The 19974-nt window shown below is 39.5% G+C and overlaps 1 protein-coding gene across 2 annotated transcripts in view; it reads left to right on the top strand.

Annotated features, from left to right (window-relative positions):
• itpk1b (inositol-tetrakisphosphate 1-kinase b) overlaps positions 1-19974 on the top strand; it is a 31407-nt gene that overhangs the window by 3557 nt on the left and 7876 nt on the right. For both annotated transcript variants that reach the window (XR_005697230.1, XM_040041260.1), the window contains exons 3-5: positions 2180-2204; positions 10428-10553; positions 14852-14969. Coding sequence is in view for 1 of the 2 variants with exons in the window: in XM_040041260.1 (XP_039897194.1) it covers positions 2180-2204; positions 10428-10553; positions 14852-14969 (269 nt within the window). In the remaining variant the exon portion in view is untranslated. The remainder of the gene's footprint in view (positions 1-2179; positions 2205-10427; positions 10554-14851; positions 14970-19974) is intronic.

The following is a 19974-nucleotide window of genomic DNA, read 5'->3' as shown; positions in this document are numbered from 1 at the left end:
ATAATTAATAACATGTATATTTAAAAGGTAAAAGGTCTCCAATTCAAGAGCAAGAGGAGAAGAGAGGAAGGGCCTCTAGTCTAAAAGTCTGCCAAATCAAATATGTGAATCCATCTGCTGTGGTGATCCCATGTGAGTAAGGGAGTAGTCGAAAGAAGCTTTGTATTTTTTGACTAGCAAAAATCAGCTGCCTCTCCAGAATGTTCTTCATGCCGTTTAGCTCACAGAGTCGTTGGAGCAGAACATCAATTTCTGAATTTTGAAAATCGAGAGTAATTCATTTAATCTAGGTTTTAAACAGATAAGGGTTAAAATAAATAAATAAATAAATACCGCAAAGTATAGCAGGCTGACCCACCTAAGTAAAGCCCCACGGAGTAAAATATTAACAGACAAATCTTGAATATCCTCATGGCCTACGTTTTCCCTTGGATAATAATTGGTACTTTTTTAAAAAATTAATTTTTTAAATGCTCAAAATACTTTTCTGTATGGTTAACTAGCTATGCATAAAATGTTATTTACTTTATGGTCACCATCTCATTTACACCCTTTGTCAACTTGGTAACTGCTAATGCCACACGATGTGCCTTAAATGCTAAACTTCCAGGTTTATAGATGTACAGTGTGCCTGTATCAAAGTAGTTGTGTATGTGTGTGTGAGAGAGAAAGGTTTCCCTTTCACTGTGTTGACCGTGTAACAATATAGCAGAGCAGAGGATCTCCATATCTCACGAAACTAAAGACCTCATTCACGTCGCATGAAACACACCAGCTGCAGTATTAAATATCCACATTGTTGTGAAGCGGTGAATGGTTGCACTGCTGTTACCATGGGACTGCAACCTCAAAAACTGCTTGCTTGGAAAGGATGAATTGGATGTAGTGTTAGGCTGGTGGTGTTCTCTTTGTGAATTCCCCCAACTAGGAGTCGCTGCATTAAGCATTGGAGTTTTTCCTGTTATGCTTTGCTGTGTAGAAACTCTTTGGCTAACTTTCTGTATTGACCTAGCTGAGGTTTTCCTCTCAGTGCAGGTGTTAGGACCGGCATACACCCAGCAGGTTTAAATGTGTGGTGCCAGTTTAGTAATGCTCCTCTCTCAAAAGAGATAAGCCATCTCACATTTAAATTTATGCATATATATTTAAATACTGCTGTGTCCTATTGTTTTTTTTTTTTTTTATTTCTACCCAAAGACTAGTATTTCTGTGCTGTTCCCAAAAGGTAGAAACTGCACAGAAACTGCAGTTTCTCCAGGTCTGTGGGTGGGATTTAGTATTTCCATCATAATAATCTTACTTGCAGATAAATTTTGTGGCTAAATTAAGATAATGTTTCATTTATTTCCTATCTTCAGATGCAGAAGGCTTATGTGTCCCTGGTTCAGGCATCTTACTGTTCATAAAGTTAAACTATTGGAGAGATATGAGTTTCTGTTTAATTCCTCTTATGGAGGGGAACTCCTTTGATGTGAATTTACATAAAGATTTGTGTTAGATTAAAAGGTAGTGGTTCTCAAAAACCTTTTCAAAATTCACACCACGTGTTCTACCAATTTTAATCTTTTTATTTGTATCATTAGCAATTAAAAAAGTGGATTTAGTTGAATTTTAGTTAAGTAAAGTTTGGTGTGATGACGTCAGCACACTCTTGTTTGTTTAGTTTCCCTTAGAACTTAGTATTTGGTTTGGGGGAAAATTATGGGGGAAAAAACGGTTTCCACACCCCACCTGCAGTGGCTCAGCACCCCACAGTTGGAGAAACCACTGTTATGAAAGCAAGACAAGTGCGGACAAATGATTGAGAAACATGTCTTACATGGTGTAACACAAATGGAAAAATAAATATTTAAAATCAGACCAATCTTACATCATTTAGCTGTGTATGTGTGCACGTGAGCGAGCGTGCGCGTGTGTTTTGTTTTATTTATTTATTTATTTATTTATTTATTTTTAATTCTGCTTTTCACTTCCTATCAGTCTTCTGCTCTGAATGTTTGAGCCTACGTCTGTACGACTCAAAGACAACAGAGGCATCTTCACCTACACTACATGATATACTTTTATATAACACGCCTTTAGCGTTTAGGTCCTTAAATAAACAGCAATGTCTGTTTCTGAGCATTTTCATCTTATATCTTCTACAAAATAAAAAGTCTTATTTTGTCCTTTTTTTCAGGAAAAGAGGAATAGAAGTTGTTCAGGTAAGAAGAGCACACAGTTTGATTTTTTTTGTGTGTGTGCGTTTTTTATGTCTTTGGTCATGTGTTTGTTTGTTTGTTTGTGCTGTGATACTTTTGAATCTCTGCTATTCATATTTGATGCCTGAAAGTCAATCCACCTACAACACTTTACATTTGATATATTTCTTTGGCCAATTACTAAGTGCATAACCTCCTACAGACAGGATGTAGTTTTTTCACAGTCTTGCTTTTTTTGTATGTAAGCGTCATTGGTCACAGTATATCACAACAGCCCATGTTCCTTGTTAAACTGTGATGAAAGTCATCCCAACTTGATATTTCAACACCTGACCTCAATTCAACTTGTTTGTCACAAGAGTCTATTTGGGCGAGCAGCTTCTCATATTGTGAGTGTGTGTGGAGGGTTGAAGCATTCAGATCCTCAGTTAAAAGTCATATCAGCAGAAATACTTTTATGATATAAAATTGCATAAATAGAAGAAGATGCAGCTCTTTTCAGTGGGAGCTGTTGGTGTACCAAAATAAATACTAGTCTGCCTATAGTAATAATTTACCTCTGAGTGCTGAGCTATGTCCCAGTAAATATGGACCTCAGGGAAGGAAAAGCTGCTGTCATTAACGGCTCTTGCACAGCATACTATAGAGTGTAAGTAAGCACAGGCCATTCAGCAGCATAGTAACAATTGTCACTAAGTACTGGGAGCTCAGTGCACAACAGTATCTGTCACTTAGAGTGCTCTCTGAAATTAAAGAGGAAATTATCCTGCCTTTCTCTCAGCCTTTTACTTTGTTTCTTTTTATCTTGTGGGATTGGGTTTTGTTTTGTTTTTCTCCTTCACTTTGAGGTTATTTTTTTCCTCTCACTGTGCTGACAATATCAGCACACCCAGAAAGAGTCTTGTCCTGGGAATAGTCCCAAAGTAAGCAGGGCTTTGTTTCCCACTATGCATTCAGCCCCTCCTGGGAGACCGCAGATCCTCACAGGCCCAAAGTTAGGATGTACCCAGGGCTTTGAACGGTGCTGCTATCTTCTCTGTTACTAGTTCTTCTACAACTACCTGCTTTTCACTGTTGTGGGGTTTGTTTGTTTTTTGTTTGTTTGTTTTTTTTCTTCTCCTGACTTCTATAAATCAGCATAAACTTGTTAGTTTTAGCTGGGCTGTCACTGCCAGTCGAGACAGTTCAGTTTACTAACAGAGCCAGAAGTGTTTTTGAATGCACACCAATGATTTGGGTGGCCGCGCTGTGTCCGTTCCTGTCAGTGCCTGCAGTGTCGTGGCCACATCAGAAACAAAGATAACAGTATCCATTGTCCTACTTTGGCCTTGTTGTACAAAGATTTAGTTTCCTATTGCACTAGTGAATTTGGAGCCTGGGGACTCTTATTTTCTAATCTATGATATGTTTTCTGATGTTTAGACCACTGGGATAGTGTATATATGGGGAAAGTCAAAACATAGGTCCGCGTTAAACCTAGTCTTTCTGGAGAGGACACAGGGAGACAGAAAGCAGGTAAACAAATTAGTCTTGAAGTTTTAATTGGTTTAGAGACTTGGAAAATTACAGTAGTGGGAAGATTATTATTGTTTGGTCACTGTTTTAAGCTTTTAAGAAAGCATACAACTTTTGCTATTTTTGTGGATGTCAAGTCAATTTAACCTTCTGTTGCTGCTTGGTGCAGATTTTTATTTATTTTTTTTGTCAGCCAGTGTAATCGGCTAACCTTGTTCCATGTGGTCTGACAGACAGGCTGGCCCTTGTGCTATCAAGTCAACCCTGAAAATCCAAGGCTAAATGAATCCTTTTGGCATAAAAACCTGTTGATTCATTGTCGGTTTACAGCCTTAATGCACAATAAATTGCTTGTTTTCTATGTGCTGTATGTACGACTTTGATCAATCAGAAGTGTTTTAATGAAACCACCCAACAGCTTCTCAAGTAGAAACTTTTTTTTTTCTTCGTCTTTTGTTATATCAGACTTGTGTATGTATGGCTTTTGGATAGTTTGTTGGACAAAAGAAGCGAAAAATCTTTTTAAGTTCAGGTCCCCACCAATAGTAAATGGGTAAATCACAGCCCCACTGTGATTTGTTTTACAGACCAGTTGTTTTTTGTCTTGTTTTGTTGTTGCGTAGAAAAAAGCTCCAAAGTTGAAGTGACAGAGTTAATGAGGTGCACTTCCCGAGAGGTTGTATTCCCCAAGAGGTTGAAAGTGGTTATGACGTCACCTCGTGTGAACAGATCTTTGCTAAATCTGGCCGCCCAAGGGACTTAATTTTATATTTCTGTTTTCAGTGTGGGAAACCCTTCTGTATGTATATGCGTCAGGACTGACGAAAGTGAAAAAGATTCCTTTGTCAGACTTTAATGATTTCTCCTCTAGGCTCTACCAAGGCTTACCTTTGCTGTACCCCTCATCCCTCTCATCTTTCCATTACCTCCCCTGTGCACGTTTTTGAAGCTCATCAATACTGACCCTTTAGCACTGAGTCTACAAGAGCCAATTTCCCCATGATCCCTACATTAGGTTGTGTATATCATGGATATGATGAGATTAACTCACCAGGGTTGTTCTCCTGAAAGCCAGTATTCTCTCTTAGAAAAAGGAATCTCAAATGATGAGTCATTATTTGAGTTGGCTGCCCAGAGAAACTTATCAAGTCGCTGTTTTTATTATCCTTAGCGCTTCAAAAATTTAAAGGTAATTTCCGGCATACTACTTTATCTCGTCCCCCAGTTTTTATGTGACATGTGTGCAGTGTAGTGGGAGTTCAGGGGTGGTTGACGAATGATGTAGTCAATGGTCTGAATACAATGGACTGTGCAGTACCTCCTTTATCTTATCAGCTCTTGTCAGTGGGCTTGGTACCATTATGCTGATGCTTTATTTCTTCATCTCACCTGAAAACATCTTGGCAGTTTGTTCATTTTCATCCTGCATGACTTGGTCCGCCTTTTAAGGAAGTTACTTAAAGTTTTTGTAAGCTACCTACAAAAGCAGTAAAATCAGACCTGTCTAATGCTGGGTAACCTTTACTTACCAAAGCATTTATGTTGATCGTGTGATGAAAGGCAGTTCCTTAAAAGCTTTAATTGCACAATCAATTCAGCAGGGATAAGTCTTCTCTCTGTAAACTGCTGAGGAGAGAGCCATTAGCCTAATTAGCTCCCAGTTTGACCTTCCATACAGTTTTTATGTGGAGAATTTGGAGACTCACCTTTTGTGTTAATCTTTTGCTGATGTGAGATATGTCTGGCAGCCACAGTTTGTCTTAGACTTGTGCATGCATGTTTCCTTTTTTTTCCTCTTTCTTCTTTGTTGCACACTCACCCTAGCGTGCCATCATTGCAACATGGCATACAGAATAAATGATTTATCACATGTCTGTCTGTGCTCTGCACATACTCTTTGGGTTTGCCTGACAACAAAGCAAAAGTCAGGTGTGATGCAGCTGAACTAGAATGAGATCTCTAACAGACTAAGCAGAGGCATCGCCAAATAATGACTGTGGTCCTTATAATTTGTGTGCAGTGTGTACTTACTGATGAGCAAAGCACTCCACAAGCTTTGTCTTTGCTGTTTGCTTAAGATCATGAATGTTAGTTTCTCATAGGGGAGAGACTGGCCCCACAGCAGAGCTACATCAAAGCTGAAAATATGTTAGCCCTGACCTACCCTCTCCCTCCAGGACCCAGCCTTTTTTCTCCGCTGTCCGTCACCACTACGGCCCACTGCTACCTCTCAGTCCCAGAGGGACTTTGAAAACCATCAGCTGACATTTCTGCTTTTAGCATTTAGAAGGACATCAGTGACTTTACTGCTGGGTTCTGGGTTAAGCTCTAAAGCAGGGTCGTTCTGTCAGTGCACAGGGAGGAGAGAGAGCTTCATCCTGTGTGATGTGTCTTTGCCAATGGGTGATGACCCCACAATCTAGAGTCCTGTTTTTGTGGCAGGGCCAGGCTGTGGATGGGCCCTCTGTGTGTCATATAAGCAGAAGATTAAAAGCAGTGCCTCAGTAGAGACAAATCCCCATCAGGCAGGCCCTGTCACACTGCTAGGTAGAGAAAAAAGAAAAAAAGGTGGCTCTTGCCACTGGCGTAGCCCTGTCATCACTGCTGCTCACAGCAGCTAGTGTTAAAGACTCAGTAGTTGTTTGACCACAGGTGACAACACATTTTATGAGTATGACTTGCTAACACAGCATCGGTCAGGTCATGGCAGCATGTTTGTGTTTTATACATCTGCCATATGCTTGCACCACAGTGTCTACGTGTCCTATGACCACACGATTCCTGATAAACCTGCTGGATAGGCGCAACAATAATTCAGTAAAGCAGTGTTTGTTTTTGAAACCTTTTTATTACAAATGCTGTAGAAGTTGTTGCATAATATGATCGATTGTCTTCCTGTTTCCATTGTATTTCACTTCATGAAACTGGTTGAGTGACTTTTGAATCCACTAGACACTTGTATGTAAAAACTGTACCAGCAATATTTATCAGAAAGCTTTTGCTCTCAGAGGTTTCCAGAGATCTCTTGACTTGGGGTGGGTGATATGATGATTGTAAGATTATGTACTCCTGTGTTAATAATATGTTTAACATCTGGAGCTTAAAACAAAACTGAAAGTTTGCCAAAATCAGAGGTTCTGCTCTCCTTATTTTAATATGGTAACAGTAAAGTTACATATGCGATCATGTTCTGTACAGTTTCAACTATGTTGGTACATATTAAGCCTTCAGTTCATGTAGTTACAAACAACACAGATGCAGATTCACTTTTCAAGAATCAGTTCATGTTAACATTTTGCTGAAGGGTGTGAACTGAAGGGCATGTTTCTACAGGCAGGAATGTTCAGTGCATTACAATGAAATCCAACAGTATTAAGATGGCCAGAGGAAGAAATGCCATGTTGATATAGGATAATGAGCTCTTAAAGAAATTCAGCTCAACTTGAAAAGCAGCATGTCGTGACATTTCTTTGCATGGTGGAATATTTTCTGCAGCCTGCATGGTGTCTAGTATTCATTGTTCATGCTACAAATATGAAAGTATTTCACACCACACTGAAATTCAAATATTTGCCATACTAACAAACTCCCACTCTATGCTAACGAATATACAAACATGCATTCATGCGTAATATGATGTTATATTGTAATACATTAGTCTAGTCTGACATCCCATTTGTTGCTAAATTGACCTATAAAATGTATACTATTGTGGGATTTTAATTAAATATTTGCCTAGGGCATTGAGAGTTTCAACATCTATATGGCCTATACAATGTTTATCCAAAGTTTCATCAAGCTTGGTCTCCTCGGTTACATACATGCATACTTATGCTATGATTGTTATAGTATGATTGCATTTTCCTCTGTGCAAAATGCTCTTTGTAAAGAACACTAAACCAATATACCACTCCTGTACAACTGATTTACCAGAGTTCGACCAAAAGTACTCAAGTTAGTAACTAACCATCACATCTCTAACAATCATTAACCAGAAGATGTTGGCTCTGGAGGTGGCCTATCCTAAACCAACTGAAACTCTGTACAGTTATACAGTTCTTGTATTGATCCACACCTGTGTGACTAAGGTGTATTCACTCTCAGTTTGCATAATGTATGGATTGCACAAGGATATTGGGGATCTGCCCACCTCTAGCTTGTTTGGAAAGGTGTGGCTGCATTGTCTTTTGTCTGAGTTTGTCCGATTAGCCCATTAGCTGATTAGCAAATGAGCTAATCGTGCTTGTTAGCACTGTACCTTATACGATTTTTTTTTCTTTTTTTTTTTTTTCCACCAGTACCATATTTTGCACATTCAAGAACTGATAATGTGCAAAGTTAAATGTGTAAGGGGTTACCTCAGATCAGACCTTCCCAAAGTGTGGGGCCCGCCCCCTAGGGGTGGTGCAGAGCCATTGCGGGGGGGGGGGGGGGGGTTCACTGCTAGCACGGGGCGCCTACACAGACGCAAAGCAGGAGATGAAGCATTGCTGAATATGTTTCCAAACCAACTTCATTCCAAGCCAAAGACTAGAAAATATGATGAGGCATATCTTTTCTTTGGCTTCACCTGCACAAGTGCGGAGGTAGGTCTCCCCTGCAGAATTGGTTTTCCCTTCATTGGGAGCAGCGCTGGGCTCTTCAAATCACGGACAAACAGTATCCCACATTCTTGATTTTTAGTTCACAAACACTTGTTGTAATGACCAACTACTCCTGACATTTTGGAGATGTTAGCTCTTTATACAGTAAAGTTACAGTGGGATACGAATAATATCAGGCTCATCCTGCCACGATTTGTCCCCCCCGGTTCAAATAACGTAGCGTAAAAGAGTTAGTAGTTTATTTTATTACTACTGTAATTTATTACAGATTACTTGTATTTGTTTAATTGTTCACTAAATGTTTGAGGTGTGAAATAAACCACAATGGAGCAAAATATGGGTGTGTGTGGTTGGAGGATGTATTTGTGCGTGCGGGGGAGGGGGGGAACATTTTTCTTGTAAAACAAAGGGGGGCCTAGCAAAAAAAGTTTGGGAACCACTGCCTCAGATATTTAAGACTGCCAGATTTTTATTACATGTGTTAGAAAACACATTGCTGGGGTCTAGCCAGAGTTTTCTAATGATTAATGTGTATCAAAGCATGTCTTCACTGATCTAGACCCCTTTTCTGGAGTTATTTTTCCTGCCCCGTCTTCACGTCACACATCAAAAGGACCTAAAACTAACTGAAAACTCCAATCATGACACCAAACTAACTGTCATAACTTTAAAAGTTGTTATCTCACATAGACCAAACTCTGTCATAACAGTCTAAACACAGCGACAGCCCCGTTGTGGTAATAATTTCATCATGTTCACTCGACACTGGTTGCTAAATTCTAGCAACTCTCCTCTGTCGCTTGTGATGTTGCTACATGCATGTGCTAACCTGCATATGCTTTATCAAACTTGGTGCCTTGTTTTGTCTACTTGTTAGCTACTTGGTCTCAGCAGACAGCCCTTTTCAACACCGTTAAACTTCAAACAAATGCTAATTTGGCTTTTTCTCAGAGGCTGTCGAATATGCTCAATGAGACTCCGAGGTCTAGCCAGAGGGAGGCTGGAGTTTTCAAAGATGATGCCAGAAATAAATCCGGGTGTAATTCAAAGCAAAAAAACAAAACAAACTCTTGCTAATCCAAATTTAAAGCTGTAAATAAAGAGGTAGAACACTATATAAAATCAGTCATTATGATGTTTTTATAACCAAAAAGTCAGAAAATAATGTGTTTCCTAGACCAGAACTTACAGATTGAAGAGAGATTTCTGTCTTCTATTAGGAGATTAGGAGTGTAAATAAGCCTTAAAGTGACAGATTAATGACTTTCCAAATGTAGCCACAGTTTTCTTAAAAATAATTCATCATCCTTGTAAGAGGGAAGCAGTTAAGCATAAAAGAATGTGTTTTTCAGGATGAAACAAAATCTACCCACTGTTTACTTTGTATACTCTTCTTTTTTCCCCCCCTATTGTTCTATATGGTAGGAGTGATTTTGAATAACAGGCTAGTTCACTACAGCCATTATTCTGATTCATGAGTACATTAATTGCAACTATGTGTCTTTACCAGTACCACTTCATACCTGAAGCGATGCATCTACAAGTACATGAATATGTAGATTTTCTGTTTAGCGTGTATGCAAGAAGTAACTGATGTGAATAAATGGTGGGTTAAACAAAAGGAACCCAAAAGGTCAGGCAGAAATCCTATGACTTATTTACTAGCAGTAGGTCTTTGCAGATTTTGCAGGAAATGCGGGGCGCCGTGACTTAAGAACTCAACAAATTGCAGGATTGACTTGATGTTGACCTGGCATACTGCAGGTGTGAAAGTGCTTATTTGTAACTGCTGTAGTGTTGGTTTTACACTTCCTTTCTCTGCAGCCAGAGACACAAAAATAACCCCCACACCCATAGCACTTAAAACCCTGACTAAAATCTAATGGGCCAAGAATCTATAATATTGCGTTAGTAAGTCACAGATTTTTCAAAGCAGTTGTGACTTTTTAATATTAACACCTGAGTTTTATAAAGATAAAATGTTTTTGTTTTTTTGTGTGTGTGTGTGTGTGTGTGTATGGTTGCTGATGGATATCCATTTCAAAAATGGCTAATACATCCCAGACTGCACAATAATCTTTGACCTGTTTTACACTTCTGTCTTCAGCTGGACCTCAGCCAGCCTCTAGAGGACCAGGGACCCCTGGATGTCATCATCCACAAACTGACTGACCTTATCCTTGAGGCTGACCAGAATGATTCACAGGCTGTACTGTTGGTACAAAGAGTACAGGTATGCACCTGTCTGTCTTCCCGCTTATCCCTCCCTCCTCCCCATGTATTCACAAATAGAAATAACAAAATTTAGGAGAGGACAAGGCCTAGAGAATGCTATTCACACTTTTGGCCTGTTCATTTGGACACACAACAATCTAAAGAATAAATATAAACTACTATACTACACACACACACACACACACACACTCTGTATGTGTGGGAAACCGTCTAAGTTCATCCTTAACCTTGGGAATGGTAATAGTGTAGGTGCCATAATGAATAATCTCTACTAATAGATGGATAACAAATACTGCAACTTCTTATTCATCCATCAATTTTATGTTTTATTAAATATCAAACAGGTCTAATCTATTTTGTAAAATTGTTTAATACTTATTCTTTGTCTTGATTTCATAGATCCATATCTAGATGAAGCTATTATTGAAGCAATTGCATGGCTAATATTAATATTTATTGTTCTATTTTGGCTGTTAAATAACCAAAAAATAATTTGTTACTCAAAATATTTGACACAGGATTTCACAGGTTATGCAGCCTACATTCAATATTGAGATTAACTGGTCTCTAGAAAGCTTTTTTTTTTTTTTTTTAAATGTCGCAAATGCAGAAAAGTCTTGCGACACTGATTGGCTTTGACTGATTGGTTTTGACTGCAGCCCTAGTACCGGCAATAAACATTTATGGGTGACAGAGTTTTACATTTACGATTGTAAATGACCCAGTTCAAGGAATCAGGTAATGTGTTCAAAGAATCAGCCAGGCAGATCACAGGAACATACATGCATTAGCAGCTATATTTGAGCACATGGTCACTCATAAATCCTTAATGTTATCTCTGAAACTTTTTTTGTTCTTCCTGAAGTAAGAAAAATCTCATGTTCAACACATCAAATTTGGAGCTGAAAACCTACTTTAGAAACATGCTGTTCTTCTCTGTGTATGCATTCATTAATCTGGCAGTGGTACAGATGGTGTGAAAATGAATTTTATTAAACTATCTTGCACTCTGCCTCCGTCTCTCTCTTAGTGACTCAGGAGCTGTAATCGTGATCAGAGTCACGCAATTCTGTCACCATGTCCCTGACTGCTCAATTAAGAAGGGCAAACAGGATGTGAGAGTGGAGCAATCGCTGACATCCTGCAGAACCTGGTCGATATTAGCACAGGCCTGCATTTGATGCTTGACAGTGTACATATAGACTTGTTATTTAGTAAGTTACGTATGATAAAAAGCGCTCTAGATTCCTGTGGATGTGCAAACCAGTGCAATTTTTGACTTACATTTTCACATCTTGTCAATTTCCAGAAGCAAGGCATGGATTTGCTCCTTTGTCTTTAAAAGTTCAATCAAAGCAAAAACTTCTTAGCTGCCTAATGCCATGTACTGAGCAAAATGTGGCTGGTTTTCATCAAGCTGAAACCCTCAAGGGCTCAGAAAGAAAACTAAAACTGTAGCTCATACAGTGGCCACTTGAGACTGACTCCAAATGTAAGCCATTCTGCAGAGCTAAAAAGCATATCTGCAGGTTTATACAAAAATTCGACACTCACTTTATAATATTATTGCATCTTTCAAGTTTTTGCAGAATATGAATATTGCTTCAAGTTGTGCTCATTGTACAGCATTAATATGTTGACAGCAACATATTAATAGGACAACATCATGTTGTCCTATTAAGATAATAGATGAGCCATTAGCTTGCTCTGAATTAGGAGTCAAGCTAAGTATGTCCAGTGTTGGATGGTTTTAAAATTATTATTAGGTTTTCCCCCCAAACATAACAAAAATATTGTGGCTCCCTGTGGATAATTGGTGACCCTTTCATAAGTTCTCTGAAGGCTTTTTATTTATTTAAATATATAATTCATCCTTTTGCTAAAGCTTAGAGATTTTGTCACTTTGATTTACCACTACTGTTAGCTGTAGCCGTCTGGCAGCCCTCTTAATCATCATTCATCTTAATGCATACCCTATGCTTAGCAGTGTTCATATCGTTATTTACTAAATAAAATTGAACTGTGCACATTCGAATGAGTCGTTTAGATTGAGACGGGAATTTTTCTGTGTTTTCTGCGTTGCCTTAATGTTTATTCAGTCAGCCAGTTGATCTTCAAGCTAAAGGTCTCCTCTCAGTTGGCTGTACGAATTACAAAGAAATGTCATCCTGTAAGCATCGATAACATCTTTGTAGGGTTTTTTCAGTTCAGAGGGGGTGTGTGTGTGTGTGTGTGTGTGTGTGTGTGTGTGTGTGTGTGTGTTGTTGTTATTACGGTATTTTCTTCCTTTTAGTCAGTACTCAAACTTTACCACTGTAGTTAGTGGTTGACTTTAATATCAGCGGGTAAATCAGCAGCCAAGTCTTGTGGCTGAGTCTTCTCCTCTTTTGTTCTGCGTGTTTACCTGAACACAACTGTCATCTGTGATTACATTTCCACTGGAAATATATGTGTTGGCGTAATTCTAATGTTACACAGCTGTGATCATAAATAACCCGGTCGTGTCGTGGAGAGAATAAACCGTCATCTCTAAAATAGCTCTTTATGAAAACAAAATGTCGTCCTGAGATGCACTCTGGTGATTCAGTGGCCTGAGGTGTGAGCCGTGTTCACAGTAAACCTTGGACAAATATCATTTGCGTTCTCCAACTAAACTGCGAAGATAAAATAGCATTTGTAGCTAATTACCAGGCGCTTTTATCTGTTGTAGATTTTCTTTTTTTCGTTTACCTCGCTGACAAATGGGTGTAGATCGCTACAGTCGTAATTTAGGTCTTCCGGGCTTCTCTGTACTTGACATCTTATGTAAGCTGAACTGATGTGGTAAATCGCACCCATCTGGTTGTAGTTGTGGCTAATACAAATGCTAAAAATAATGTATCGCTTCAGGTTTGACAACTGTGGCATCACAGACATGGCTTACAATCAGCAGGACAGATTAGATGCTCTTCTGACCATATTCCCAAAGACAAACCCATTTATTCTTCTCTGGAAACGGATCTGCTCTGAAATGCGAACAGCCCTCTCTTACACCCACGCTGACATACGTCTGGCTCTTTTCCTCTCCAGCACCTGCTAAAAAGCGTTGATCTCTTTCTCAACTCCCCCTCTTGTCTCTGTTTAACTGCATTTCTTCTTCTGAGATGCAGAATTCAGCACGTGACTGTCCCTATCACAGAGTATTCCTCTGAACTCCTGGAAGATTAGTTTGGATTTATTTATTTATTATTTATTTTTTCCGTGGCAGCATATTTTACTTACATAACAGGTCGACTGGCTTTGATTAGCGTTGCCTGTTAGATCCCGGCAAATCCTGCAGATGGGTCCTCCATGTCAAGGCAAAGGCGTCGGTTTACATTCTTTGTGCTACAGCGTGTGTGTGCGTGTGCTGAGACTCTGTTCAAAAATAGACATTTATTTCCACTGTACATGTGCTTGATGTTTAATGTTGCACGATGTGTTTAATTTCATGTTAAATGTGTGTGACAGCGGAGTTGCGATGTGAGCAGGCGGGCTGTTTGTGTAATGTGTAGGCCAGCCAGCTCCACCTGACAGCGTTTGTGACTCAGTTTGAAATCGCTCGGAATGAACTCTTGGCAAAGGGATCCATGTAGCCGAAAATCAAGTGTGGAGATGATGGAGAGCGGCCGAGAACAGAGAGGAGGTGGTGTGAGGACTGAGTCGGAGGAAAGCCGGGAAGGCGAGAGAAGAGAAGGGGACTGCAGTTATGTAAAATGGCCAGCCTCATGCTGATCTAACAGCAGGTCATGCAGAGATGCAGTGATGTAACCTATAAAGACCCGCTGGCATACATCTCATGCTCTCTCTAGCTTACACACAAAAACAGATTGAGGCATGTTGACCCTTCAACTCAGTGTTTGGATTTGTCTACGTGATTATGTTTGTTTAACATTTCGTGTGTGTGTGTGTGTGTGTGTGTCGTGGCAGATGGTTGCCCTTTTAGCACATTAGTTACGTTTAAAAAAATAAAAGCCACAAACATTTCCATTAGTAACTCATCAGTTATTTTTCCAAAAAGTCGGTTTATTTACACAGAATAAGAAGTTTTGGGAAATCATAGCCAGGATATCTGGATTCAGATATCCAATAATGGCAATTTTCTTTTTAAGTCATGGCCTTTGACCATAGTTATGTTACTGTAAGCAATACAAAACCTGTTTAGTCATGATGCAGAGAACTGCATCTGTGTGGACATGCATGAAAAATAACATTTATAATAATGGTAAATGCTCTCTGAATGTAAAAATTAAGAGGTTTGTAAATCTGTGTTTCAAGGACTACATTGATGCCCATCCTGAAACTATCATCCTGGATCCACTTCCAGCTATCCGAACTCTGCTGGATCGCTGCAAATCCTACCAGCTCATCCACAGATTAGAAAGCTGTATGCGAGGTAAGGTCTTGTCGGTAACTTTGTGAGACTGACTGGTGTGAGGCTCAGTTGCATTGGAGAAATTTTGGAACAAATCGGCGTATTTCAGTGAAGGAGAGGATTTGCTCACTAATTAAAACCTGTACTCACACTTTAGACACTGTCACTAACACCTGGTAGTTGTTGGGGTTTTTTGGGGGTTTTTTTGTACCCGATGTAATATATACAATAAAACATACTTGTCATAAAAATATATTCAAGTACAACAGTACGTGACAAATTGAGGTACTTTTCTCGTATGTCTCCTATACAACGTCTCATAAAGTGAAAGAAGTATCACTGGGGAGACCTCATAAAAACGCACTAACATTAGTGATAAATTAGGAAATAGATGATGGGAAAAAATCAAATGAATAACAAAGCTGGGAACCATTCCTGTAACATGTGAGCCTTGTCCAGTGAAGACACGGTCTCCCTGCATCACTGACGACTGTGGGAGAAATAAAAAGAGACACAACCACTAAGTGAGATTTATGAAAATCACCCAACATTAGTGTTTTAGGGTTAACTTTTCACAGAAGCCAGATAGTTGGGCGATGATGTGTTCTGTTCTTTGAGTGAACTGAATGTCCTGCTTTGTATAAACCGTTCGCCATTAAAGATTCAGCTTTGTTCTCGGGCGACTGTGAGATAAGTGGATGGCTAGCACCATTAGTGTCTCTGTTCCTAGCTCGCTATGTGAAAACAGAAGCTGTCTAAAAATAGGCTTTGATTTTGATTTAAAAGCCACGGCCTGCTGTTTAATGTTATTGAGAGGGAAGTTGAGGTTACCTTTAGGACCTCTGACTGTGCTCTTCACATCCCAGGGAAGGGGGAGCAGAGAGGCGCTGTAGCTTCTCACTTGATCTGTGTTACTTTAAGTGTTCGCATTTATATTTACATAAACATGAGCTGAGCACTTTGCTGATATCATAGTTCCTCCTTTCTATTTCTCTCTGCTTTATCGTAGCATGATCAGAACTTGCCTTCAGGTCACTCGAGCAACACCTTCCCCTGTCACTGATCAAGTAAACTTACCAGCAGACGATGGCTTTTAGCTACAGAGGGACATTCCCTACTGACACGCACTGTAAGCACACCTGTGACTCATCCACATTTCCTTTAAACCCATACATGGCAGGAGAAAATAAACCTTTATAATTATGATCTCACCAAGTTTGTGTGTGATGAGCTGCAGTCTGATGTCAGAGCAAAGACTCAGAGCTGTATCAGCATGTCGGTGCTTTCCTAAAATAGAAATACGAGAAGACGATGTCTTTTTTATCCAAACAGACACGATTGCTGTTACGCAACAGCGAGTTTAAGATGCATCACTCCGCCTCACTGTGTGTGATCGGTTTGAAGAGGAAGATGCTTCACTAGCTGCATTTTACAAAGCTCTTTTTTTTCCTTTCACCATTCTACTTCCATTAATGTAAGTGGTGCTGTCTGCTCACAGTTAGGCCTGCATGCCAAGGCAGAAGCAATGATACAGTAAACCTGTTGTAATACTAGACTGTAGACTATCAGCATACGCCCCAAGTTACAGAAGAGGATAGTGTAAGAGATTTTAGGGTTTGGGGTTTTTCTTTTCTTTTCTTTTCTTCTTCTTCTTCCTTTTTTTTTTTCTTGAGCCTTGCTTTCCTAGGCACAGCCTCTTCCTCCTCCTTATCAGCAGAGACCATGGAGTCCTGAAGCAGCTGCCAAGGCAACCCAGTACTTAAAGACCATAGACAGCCGGCCATGTTTCAGTCTGTATGACTCAGAATAGTACTCAATAGGAGGAAACACTTGAGGTGCGCTTGTGGAAAAGCAAACCTTATTTTGTCACTCGAGTGGCCTCTCAGTATTAAATGGCCTCAGTCACAGTGCATTTAGCTGTTCTTCTCCAAACTGTTTAAATGAAAATAAAATTAAGTGCAAGATTTAGCTCGTCCTAATGCTGTGTTTAATATAAAGCAGCCAGAAAAGAGCCACACGAGCACTAATGGATCAGCGTCACTGGAAATTTGGCTCCGATCTGTTGTCAGAGTTGCTTTGTGTTTCCTATGCGAGCCAGACCCCAAGGTAACTGTTTATGTTACTTAGTGGAATCTGCTGGTTCCTGTGTATACACGAGTTTTTGATATCTTAGTCTGTTTTTTATAGACAGAAACCGTTGTCACACCAACTCTTAGAGTCTTAAACATTTTCCTCTCCAGCTCAAGATAACAGAAATTAAACTGAAACTATTTATACAACAATCCAGTTGTGCTCCCTGTGCTGCAGTATTATTCTGTCTCTGTGAGGACCAGCAGAGCCGGTTTATGCAAGTGATCAATATTTAATTATAGACGTTTCTGTGAATGACAATGAGAAACAGTTGTGTGAGCTCAAAGAGTGCCACCTTGAGTTTCTGCCTGTCGGGTTCACCTGCCCTACTGTGCTTTGATCATCATTACATAATACCTGGATTTGCATGTTGTGGGAAAACAATCACATTTTCCTTTTTTCTTTTTTTTTCTTTTTTTCATAAATGACTCATAATTTTAATTGGAGCGTAAGCCTCTTAGAGCACGACATTGAGACAAGCAATGCTCTCAGGGCATAGCCGTGTTTCCAGTTCAATTTAGAATATTAAAAAATCCTGCTGCTTTGCCTTGGAGGGACAAGAAGAGAGCAGCAAAGAGAGGATGCTCGGGTTTCTAGGAAACGAGCTCTAAATAGCAACAAGAGAGTCTAGCCTTTCACCTAAACAGCACCACAGTTTAGCAAGTATAATGAAACTTGGCTCTCTGTAGTTCCCTACACCTAAATCCCCAAACAAGAGAATAGTGTCGTCTGAGTTTAAGTGTTAAAACAGGCCTTTTGATTATTTTCTTTCCTCTTGAGTGACCGGTTAAGGCCTATGCATTTGGAGTTTATTTGACTGTGTGTTTATGTTGTAATCTAGTGGACGAATGACTTAATATAAGGGATGTCCTGATCCTGAAGACTTCGTAACTGTATAATCCCACTTTAAAAAGTACCTCATTGTCCATTGTAGAGGCCCATAAAGACTGTCCTCGGCTCCGTTGGGTCTGCTGCAAGCATGTAATGTTTAGACAGAGCCAGAGATTGATCCTCCCCTCCTCCTCCTTCCCCCCTAAAGTGTCAGCCAGAGCCAAGCATGCACACTGTTACAAACTTGGCTACTCACTCGTGTCCACCAGTCTCTGCTCTTTTTATTATAAAACCTGAACTTGGAGCTTGAATTTCTTTTCTCATTTGACAAGGCTCAGGGCTTTTGATGGTTTTTGTTTAGCCAAATGTAACACTATCAATCTTTGGGAACTCAGTGATGTAATGGGCATGTTTTTACCATCAGGCTTTTTCTTTTTATTCTGATGCTGTTCTTGACCTGATAAAATAACATCACTAAAAGGGAACACAGTTGTAGGCAGTGCACAGATGACTCATGGGTAACCCTCCAGGCTTGCTCCCAGCACTGGCGGGTACGAAGCCAGCCCTGGAACGGTCCCAGCTTCACAGGCAAAGGTCGTAGTGCACAGAACAAGAGAACAGGAGTATTGAAGCAACCAAAAATAAACCCTTTGTGGTTAAGTCTTTCTAAATAACCAGATTTATTTTCTTTGGACATAAAAAATCAAACGCATTCCTGAAAATTAGTTTTCTAAATAGTGTGGAAACACATGTTTGCCAGCAGCAGAGCAGGGGAACGTTTAAGGTCTTTTTCTCTGACCCATCACGAGATGGAGGTACCTAAAGGATTTTCCTGGGTTATTAAGACATTATTTTCACAGCTGTAGCTAACATTTCACCAGAATCACCGCTGCATGTGATAAAACTGTCATAGGATCAGACTGGTAGAGCCTGGTTATGTAAATCACTTTATTTCAAGGTAGAGTTATTGCACTTGAAATGTCAGCACTACAAAGAAAAAACATTTAAAGAAAAACTGCTTGCAAAAATTCAGCAGTTTAAAGTTGGAGCAACATAATCTCAGTCTTAACTGAAATGTGTGTTTACAATATTAGTTTTGTACAGTAAGATTAAGGTTATTTCATCATTTTCTTTGGCTAAAGAAGCTACTGTATATAGTAAAATAAATGCCTATATGCATGAAAGGAAAAATTATACAGTTTTCGTGTTTATAGACTACACTGAATCTCTTACAATCTCTTATTTTAGCTACAATTGTATGATTTTAATTGTTGCCTGTTGATTTTCTGTGAAATAACAGTATAAGAGGATCCTTAACACCAAGCATCTTTATATGCTTCGTTATCACCTCGCACAGCAACAGTTGATATAACACCTCTGCACCAGCACCATTATGTTTTAGGTTTATCCCCATATCAGTTTCTTTTCATCTCAATCAACTGGGGGGGGGCTCTTGAATGTCAACATGTCGGTGGTTTAAAGGTCAGCGTGACCTCTCAATAGCATTACTGCTATGCTCCTAATAATGAAATATCCCAAAAATGAATAACGGAATAAAATGATAAATTGTCATTTATTTCCAAAAGGTCAAAGGTCAAATCTGGACAGACATACACTAGGAATTTGGAAAATATACAGACCTGATTCTCCTGAAATTATTCATGAGTAGCTCAGAGCTGGGGATGCTCTCCTTCAGTTTGCACATCTGGGAACTTCTGTAGCTTTAAGTTGAGTAGATGCTCGTAGTGAGTGTACCAGAATATTAGCCCAACGTCACATGAGCTCTGTACTGGGGGGAGCCAAACCAGCTGTGGACATTTTTGTTCGCACATGCACCTCTGTTGGTTTGTTTTTGTCTTTTTATTGAAAGAACTGTTGATGGTAGGTGAAAGCATAGAACATCAATATGATAATTCTGCTTCCAACAACTTCATTTAAGTTGTTTCTGTGGTTCCTTTTGGCCACTTGTACATGGTTTCTGTAAAACTCTGACTGCACCCAGAGTTCAGCACTCTGCACTGGACTTAATTTAAGCAAATGAGATTCTCCTGACCTCAGCACTAGC

This window comes from Simochromis diagramma, unplaced genomic scaffold (genome assembly GCF_900408965.1).
Source record: "Simochromis diagramma unplaced genomic scaffold, fSimDia1.1 OVJJ01000304.1, whole genome shotgun sequence".
Lineage (NCBI taxonomy): Eukaryota > Metazoa > Chordata > Actinopteri > Cichliformes > Cichlidae > Simochromis > Simochromis diagramma.
The sequence above is the reverse complement of the archived record's forward strand: the minus strand, read 5'-3'. Positions and strand labels throughout refer to the sequence as shown.